Raw genomic sequence first — 8,400 nt, 5'->3', positions numbered from 1 at the left:
CACCGGCACGACCATCGACGCCGACTCCGGGAACCGGATCGCAGACCTGTGGATGGCGTTGATGAGCATGGCGCGGTACTCGGACGACTTCTCGCCCTCCTCGCCCTGCGTCTTTTGCACCTCCTTCTTGAGAACCTGCATCACCGGCCATCTCGGGTCATCTCGGGTCATCTCGGGTGTAATCTCGGGTAGTCACGTCTCGGCGAGCGCCTGCATCACCTCGCCAATGTTCTTCGGCACGATGAGGTCGAGCATGATCTCGAGGGTCTTCTTGCGGATGTCGAGGTTCGCCGAGCCCAGCGCGCGGATGATGTCCATGATCATCTCCTGAAGCACCTTCGAGTGGTGCCGCTTCAGGTCCTGCAGCCGCTCCAGCACGATGAGCTTGATGTTGTTGTCCTACGGAGAGCGCTCCTCGACGGCTCACGAAGGGCTAGATCGCAAGGCTCCGAGAGGCCGCCGGAGGATCGCGGTGCCGACTGCGACGAGAGCAGCTGCGTGTACGACTGTGCGGCCGCACGGATGGCGGTGGCGGACGACGAGAGCGCGACCAGCACAGAGGCGCACTCATACGCCACCGCCGCCTGCGACCGACGCGCAGTCGGGACGTGTCACGGAAGGGGGGTGGTGTGGGAGGGGGGGAGGGGAGGTATGGTGTAGAGGGAGGAGGAGGAGGAGGAAAGGGGGGGGGGGAGGTATGGTGTAGGGGGAGGCGAGGGGGGGGGGCGCCTTTGCGAGCATGGTCTTGCCCGTGCCGGGCGGGCCGTAGAGGAGGACGCCGCGGGGCGGGTCGATGCCGATGGAGGCGTACAGGTCGTGGTGCGTCAGCGGCAGCTCGACCGCCTCACGGATCTCCTGCGCGCGACCGGTTCACGGAAAGTTCCCGGGACGCTTCTCGCACGGTTCCGACATGAGGCTCCGCAGCGAGGGAGGGAGGGAGGGAAAGGGGGGAGGGAGGGAAAGGGGCAAGGAGAGGACGGGGTGGGGGTGGGCGGGCGAGGCTGCGACTCCGCGGCCGCGACTCTCCTGCTTCTGAATGTCGCAGCCGCCGATGTCCGAGTACGAGACGTCCGGACGCTCGTGGTCCGCGACCATCGAGATGGAGGAGTCCGCCTCCGGGGGGAGGACGTCGACGACGGCGTTCGAGTGGCGGTGGAGCGCCACCGAGGACGAGGGCTTGAGCAGCTCGCGGTTGATGGTGGAGAGGATCCGCACGTAGTAGTTGGAGCCGGTCGTCGACGAGACGATGCCATGGTTGTGGTCGATGATCTCGAGGAACTGGCCAATGACGAGCGGGACGGACTGGATCCGCTTGATCTCCTCCTTGGCGCGCACCAGCTCTCGCTTCAGGTTCCCCATCTCGTCCTTGATGTACTCCTCCTGGATGTCGAGAAACTCGAGCTGCCGCTGCAGCGCCTTCATGCGCGCGTAGACGTCGGGCGCCGCCTTGGCGGGCGCGGCGGCGGCGGCGGCGGGCGCGTCCGACATCTCGACGTCCTTGTGCGCCCCCACCGCAACCGGCTGCTCGACGGAGAGCATGGCCGTGCTCTCGGGTGTAGCCACCCGAGAGCCCGAGCGCTGCCTGTCTGGGGCGGCCGCGGCGCCAGTTTTTCTTTTTGCTTAGCCTTCGATGTAAAAACGCAAGTCGGACACACACACATCACACATGGCATATCGCTCTCGGGCCCACAGACATCCCGCACACCCGCCGCCCCCCGCGCGCGCCCACCCCGGCCGGGAGAAAGGGGAGTGACAGTTTGGGACGGCAACAGAACGAGTATGTTGAGTCCTGGCTCAACAACGCAGAGAGAAATGAAAGCCGTCCGGCTCACAAGTCCAGCTCTGTGATGGTTTTCTTTTTCTCTTTTATCTCCTTATAATGCAGCGCTCGCGTCGCACCGCCACCGCCAAGGGCGGCTTATGGACCGACGCGCCACCGCTGTGGCGCAGCGTGATGCGGGACATCGGCCACGTGCGGCTCGACCTTGTCAGGCACAAGCTCGAGAGTGCGTCTGAAGGTGAGATGAAGAGCCTGCGAGTGTACCCCTGGGGCTTCCTGGGCTCAGCAGTCAAGGCGGCGGCCACCGCGGCGGCGTCCCAACGCCGTGCGCTGCTGTCGCTCGTGGAGGTGGCGCTCCTTCGCGGCATCTCACCCGACGAGCAAACGCACGGCCTCGGCCGCACTTTGCACGACGGCGCGGAGCCACTGATTTGCATCGCGGCCTACTTTGGCGTCGAGGACGTGCTCGAGCTCCTCTTTGCCGCGAGCGTCAATCGCGACGTGGTCAACGGCCGTGGCGATTCGCCCGAGGAGTGCGCGCTACGCAACGGTCAGAACGGCGCGCTGCGGCTACTGCTCGAGCACGCGCCACGCTTCACCGATGGGCGCGCAACGTCGCTCACGCTGCTGCCGCTCTCGCTCGAGCGGCGCAACGCGGACGCGACGCGCGCGCTAGTGGCGCACGGCCTGCGCCTGACCGACTTTGACCTCTCGTGCCTCTCCAAGGGCCACAGGAGCCTCACCGCTGATGAGCGCTACTTAGCCGCGCTCGCGGGCGGCCCGAGCTGGACCGGTAAGGGCCACTGGTCGTTCCCGACGACGGACCGGCGCACGATCAATCTGCTCACCGCTGTCGCGCGCCGGGGTGGGCTGCCTGTCGCGCTGCCGCTCGAGCTGTGGATGCTTGTGCTGAGCAACGTCGAGCGCGGCTGGTTTGCGGGGCGCAAGTACCTGCCAAACGGCCGCCCGTGGGCGAACGTGCTGCCGCAGAATGTGCTGTCGTGACGCTGGTGTTCGGCTGCGGCGATGGGGACCGAGGAAGGGTCACAATGCGACAGCCCCCTCGACATCGCTCGCGTCGCGGCCGTCTCGCTGCTCTTCCACGCCTCGCTTGCGCTGGAGGGCATCCGCTTGTGGGCGCAAGAGCGCGGCTTCGAGCTGCCGGCGCAGCCAGAGAGCGAGAGCTGCGCCGTGCGGTGGCTGTGCTATTCGGCGCTGCTGCGCGAGGCCAACCCGCCGGCGAGGGTGGCGGCAGGCTATCAGCACAGCGTCTACATCGACGGCGAGGGGCGGCTCTCGTCGTGCGGCTCTGCGCAGAACGAGAACCTAGTGCTACTCGGTCACGGTGAGGGCGTGACGCGGCTCAACACGCCGACCCGCCTCCCCTCGATGCTGAGCACGGTGCAGCGTGTCGGCTGGAGAGTACCACAGTCTGGGCCTCACCGCCGACGGCACTGTCTGGAGCTGGGGCGGGGAGGCTTTGTCCAGCTGGGCCACGGCGACCAGCAGCACCAGCTGCTACCGAAGAAGATCGAAGCCTTTGGCCCGCGCGTCGTCGCTGTGTCGGCAGGGCGCGACTACAGCCTCGCCCTCACCGCCAATGGCGCCGTCTGCTGGGGCCGTGGCATCTACTCAGGTTGGGCCACGGCGACGAGCAGCGCCAGCTGCTGCCGAAGAAGGTTGAGGCTTTGACTGGCCAGCGCGTCGTCGCTGTGTCGGCTGGGGCCTACCACAGCCTCGCCATCACCGCCGACGGTGCTGTCTGGAGCTGGGGCTGGGGAGCCTCAGGCCGGCTAGGCCACGGCGACGAGCAGAACCAGTGGCAACCGAAGAAGCTCGAGGCCTTTGCGTGGGGCAAGGGTGAACGCGGCTGCCTAGGCCACGGAGAGGAGCTGTCGAACCAACTGCTGCCCAAGAAGGTCGAGGCGTGGCCGCCGGGGTGAGGTATCGGGCGCTCTGTACGGCTGGCCGGGCGTTTAGTTGCTTAACCTTCGCAATCGTGGGATCGCTTGTCATGCGAGAGAGTGCGCTGTGTTCTTGTTTTCTTAAGGGCGTACGCCCTTAGTTTTCTATCCGATGTGTCTGCGTGCTCTTGGAGCACTTGGAGTGCGGTCAGTAACCTCACGTCCAGGACCGGGGAGCTGAGAAGCGCACCCAGTTGGCCGGACGCTCGGGATCGGGTTACGGGCTAGAGAGCCCTGCTCGATTTTCTTCTGATTCCGAAATGCAGCATGCCACCGCCGAGCGAGAGCGGCGCCCGTCGTCTTCTGTGAACGACGCGCCCGCCCACATAGCGCCTGCTGGGCCAGTCAACACGGGTGGCACCGCCGGCGATGCCGAGCCGCGCCTCATCAACGTGCGGTCGCCCTGCCAGCAGCCAGGCTCGACGCCTCTGCACACTGAGCCCGCCCCTCTCCGACAGGTCCTCGTCACGCCAAAACTCTCTTTTGCCCTCCGGCTGCAGCCTGGCTGGAAGCGGGCGTCCGACATCGAGGAGGACGCGCTGCGGCTCGCCTTCCTCGCTCGCTTCCCCGTCAAGCTGCGCGCCGAGCACCTCACCTTCCGGTGCGCGACGCCAGCGGCCAGCCTCGAGACGGGCACGCTCGTCTACCGAATCGGCGCCGCAGACGTGTCCGAGGACCGCGTGCTCCTCTCGGTGCTCTCGGAGCTCGACAAGTCCTACACGGCAAAGTTTGAGGCCGCCCTCGAGCGGGCGCGCGCCGACTGCCTGTCGGCCTCAAACTGCTTCCAGGTCGTGGCGGACGAGGTCCGCGCCCGCACTTGGCCTCTCCCACTTTCCACGCCGTGGAAGCTGGACGTGGGGGTGGAAAGGGCGCCCCTGCTTGCCAGGCGCGCGTGGATGTGATCCGCCGCACGCCTCGCTCCGTTAGGTCCGCACCGCGCAAGAGGCAACGTCGCGCCGGTGGGGGGCGGAGTGTCGGGTGGGACTCCATCGACAGGCACGACGTACCGCCTTGCCTGTGAGCAGGTGGGAGTCGGAGGTCCGATCGCTCAAGGAGACGCAGGGCAAGAGCCAGAAGCGGCTCTTCCTCCTCGAGCAGGAGAGAGAACACCCGAGATCACACCCGAGATCATACTCGAGGTGACCCGAGATCATACTCGAGATGGCCCGAGATGGCCCGAGATGACTCGAGATGACCCGAGATTGCCCCGAGATTGCCCCGAGATTGTAGGAGCGAGACCAGCTGCGCGACCAGCTGCTGCGCGCGACAACCTCCTCCAAGCGAGCCGTCTCGGAGCTGCGGACCAACCTGGGAGGCCTCGCCGAAGAGAACGCATCGCTGCGGCGTGTGTGCCTAGACGCTGCCTGCACGGAGCCGTGCACTCCGACTAGCTCTCGAGAGGACACACGGGCTCAGCCTGCAGCCCGCCGCGCTCGCTCGCTCGCACGCTCGCACGCGCGCGCGTAGTCTCGCGCTGCTCGGACCTGCACGAGCAGCACACTCGCCGTGCCGCCCTGACTGACTGGTGTGTGTGTGCGCGCGCATGGCACAGGCACGAGCTCGCAGAGCTCAAGGAGCAGCTGCGTGCTGTGGCTGCGGCGGCCGCCGCCCTTCCCGCCGCCGCGGCCGGCGGCGGCGCGGCCGGCGGCGCGGGCGGGCGGCAGGGCGAGGCGGCTGCGACTCCGACGGCGCCAAGGAGGTGGTGTGAGCGGCATCTCTCTTCACAGTTGGTGGTGCGAGCAGGCTGCGACTCAGACGGACGGCGCGCAGGACGAGGCGGCGGCGCGCGAGGAGATGGCGCACTGGCAGCAGCAGCTCTCCGCGGTGCGCACGCGAGACTCGCCGAGATTCGCCGAGATTCGCCGAGACTCGCCGAGACTCGCCGAGACTAGCAGCGCGCAGCTAGATTCGCCGAGATTGCGCGGCGCGGGATGACGGGGTTGTCGCCCGTAGGTGAGCGAGTGGCTCAAGACGGGCGCGGCGCTACTTCAGGACGCGCCTGGCGTCTCGGCCTCGACGAGCGTTCCCTCCGGCTGAGCCAACGCTGGCCACGGGACCGGGCCGTTGACTGTTGTGCGCTCTTGTTCTCAGCGTCGTGTGGGGATGATTGTGCTAACGGGTAGCTCTGCGTAGATCAATGTATGTGGGTATGGCATTATGTACACTCTACACACATGGAGGGGGATGTTGCACGAGTATATGCGTCGCCTGTCCCCCAAAAGCGTGTCTCGAGTTTGTTGCAGCCCCGCGGCACAGCCGGCGCGCGCTGCCAGGAAGCACCGCTCGCGTCACGCGTGTCGGCGGCACTCCCTGGCACCCAGTGAGTGCCGCGAACCGACCAGACCGAATAGGCTCGACGCCGCGCTCGCTGTGGGGCTGCAACAAAGTCGCCGCCGAGCGTGCCACGCTGCCACCGAAGGCGTCCCGGCGGAGATGATGGAGTGTGAGACCTGAGGCTGCGGAGGTGACGCCTGAGGTACCGGCCCGTGCACAGCGACTCAGCCGGCGACCGCCACGGGCTCAGACGAGACTTGTCGACTCGTTACGGCTCAGCTTCACCGTGGTCATCGGGCGTCTGTCGACATCAGGACCACCCATACAGCTCGCGGGTTTGAGGTCGCAAGAGCCAAGATGGTGGCGTTTGGACATCCCAACCATCACACAAGACAGCCTGTAGGTGATGGCGGGACGGCGCAGTGTTTGTGGCACTCGGCAGTAGGCACCCGCGGCACGGCCCCGCTGTCGGCTCTCGGGCTGCGGAACCGGCCCCAGAAGGGGACGGTCCGGGCGAGTATGGCAGCTCCTGCGCTAGTATGGGCACCCTCGATTATAGCACTACTGATCCTGGTCATTAGAGCTGCCAGGGGTAGCGTCAGGAGCCGGTAGTAGACAACGATGTCTGTCTTTGTGCATGCGAGTGGTTTTTGTTTTCTTTTCTTAGTCCTTACGTACACATGTTCTCTCTTCTCACGAACCGAAAGAAACAAGTCTCTCAAAAAAACAGCGACGTCGTACTCTGACTGAGCGCTGAGGAGACACGAGGAGTCTCTGGAATATATTAATAAAATCACCACGGTGAAGGGTGCGCCTCCCACGTCCCTGAGAGACCATCCACAGGCATCAACACATAGCATTTCGAACCACGAGCGCACAATAGTTCAACCACAAGCTCCTGGGTCGGATCCCCCTCCTCCCCCCCTCCCCAATGGCCACGCCCCCCTCCTGACCGCGCGCCAAGGCTGCTGCTGCTTGCCCGCCCTTCAGCGAGACGCGTCGCCCTCACGCCTCAGGCATGCCCGCGGGCAGAGACCAGGAAGAGACGTTCCCGACACGGCGACAGCACGCCACAGCACCAGCACCAGTGCTCCGCCGGCAGCGCGGCCTCCCCAGGGTCGAAAATGCGAGCCCTACGTCCGCGCGTGCTGGACGCTGTCCTGCGCGGGGTGAAGGGAGGGGGTGGGCGGGCGGGCGGGCGTGGAGGCCACTTCGCCCGCTTCGGCGCAGAGAGAGAGGCAGAGGGCTGCAGAGAGGCATCGGGCCGCAGAGAGGGAAGGAGGAGGAGGGGGCGGGGAGGGGGGGGGGGGGGGTTGAAAGGCGCGACGGGGGCGGCGGCGGCCAAAGCACCCCTTGCACGCGACGCACTGCGCAGCCACTGATGGACTGAGTCTGGACCGAGTCTGCGCATCTACCGGCCGCATGCCGTTGCGAGTCTTCTCCGCAAGGTTTTCGAAGCGCTCGGCGAGGCCAGGGTCGACGTCCCCGGGAGGCGAGTCCGGTATCACGTACGGGGCGCGCGCCGCGCCGCCTCGCTCCTCCTTGGCGGCGGCGGATGCCTCGCCTTCGCCAGCGGAACCGTCATCGCCGCCGGCCGCGGCCGCGTCGTCCGCCGGAACAGCGGCGGGCTTCTTGACGATGGAGACCTGCACGCCGCTGACGCCGACGCTCCGGTGCTGCCCCGCCTTGTGCACCGCCTCGTCGTCAAGCGAGGCGCCGAGCACCGCTGCTGCTGCTTCGCCGGCGGCCACCTCGGGCGCCTCCGGCTCGGCGTCGTCGTAGTCGACGATGGAGAGGTGGACTGCGCTCGGCGCCGCAGCGGCCTCCTCCGCGTCGGCTGCCACGGGCGAGTCCTCGTACGCGCCGAGGCCAAGCATCGGTGGGGTCGTTGAGCAGCAGCGCCTGGGCAGGAGCCCTGGGGCTGGGGAGGAGAATCGAAAAGAAAACGCGTCGGCCCGGCGGAAGCGGCTGGCGGCGCGCGGGGCAGAGAGTCGGTGCCCCAGGCGAGGCGACACCCGGAAATTCGGTAGAAGCCCTAGGACACGAGAGCCCGCCAGCCTGCTTGCAGGCACCTCTCCCCAGAGAGAGGGGCGGGGGATCGGGGCCATACCGAGCGAACCCCGCGGTGCAAGGCCGTCCACCGAAGCCGTCTCGGGGCAGGTCCGTCTCGAATGGATAGCCTTGGGCTCGGCCGGGTGGCTCGGCTAGCACGAGACGTGGGGACGTGTAACGACTCGACACGGGTGGGCGAGAGCTTGAGATATATTGCGATACGCCTCGGCGAGCGAAAAGCAGCGCTCCTCCAGCTTCCGTCGAAGGACGCCGTCGAGCACCTAAGACGTATCACCTACCATGACGTACCACCTCCTCTTGGCGTACCAC

General features: G+C 66.8%; 3 protein-coding genes across 3 annotated transcripts in view; 1 reads left to right on the top strand and 2 right to left on the bottom strand.

Annotated features, from left to right (window-relative positions):
* EMIHUDRAFT_314315 (hypothetical protein) overlaps nucleotides 1-1,539 on the bottom strand; it is a gene marked incomplete at both ends in the record, with an annotated part of 2,559 nt that extends 1,020 nt beyond the window's left edge. The window contains 3 exons of the mRNA XM_005784061.1: nucleotides 505-506; nucleotides 778-855; nucleotides 1,009-1,539. Of these exons, the coding sequence (XP_005784118.1) occupies nucleotides 505-506; nucleotides 778-855; nucleotides 1,009-1,539 (611 nt within the window). The remainder of the gene's footprint in view (nucleotides 1-504; nucleotides 507-777; nucleotides 856-1,008) is intronic.
* Nucleotides 1,540-3,169: 1,630 nt separating this feature from the next.
* EMIHUDRAFT_364812 (hypothetical protein) lies at nucleotides 3,170-3,849 on the top strand (the record flags this gene model as incomplete). The annotated part of the gene is made up of 1 exon (XM_005784060.1): nucleotides 3,170-3,849. A coding segment is annotated over one exon (344 nt), but the record flags the coding sequence as incomplete, so codon positions are not given.
* A 3,302-nt stretch (nucleotides 3,850-7,151) lies between these two features.
* Nucleotides 7,152-7,895, bottom strand: EMIHUDRAFT_112633 (hypothetical protein; the record flags this gene model as incomplete). Its single annotated transcript, XM_005784059.1, has 2 exons — nucleotides 7,152-7,178; nucleotides 7,434-7,895. The coding sequence occupies 2 exons, from the start codon at nucleotides 7,893-7,895 to the stop codon at nucleotides 7,152-7,154; spliced, it is 489 nt and encodes a 162-aa protein (XP_005784116.1).
* Between the last annotated feature and the right edge of the window lie 505 nt (nucleotides 7,896-8,400).

The sequence above is a fragment of the Emiliania huxleyi genome (assembly GCF_000372725.1).
Source record: "Emiliania huxleyi CCMP1516 chromosome Unknown EMIHUscaffold_173, whole genome shotgun sequence".
Taxonomy (NCBI): domain Eukaryota; phylum Haptophyta; order Isochrysidales; family Noelaerhabdaceae; genus Emiliania; species Emiliania huxleyi.
The sequence above is the reverse complement of the archived record's forward strand: the minus strand, read 5'-3'. Positions and strand labels throughout refer to the sequence as shown.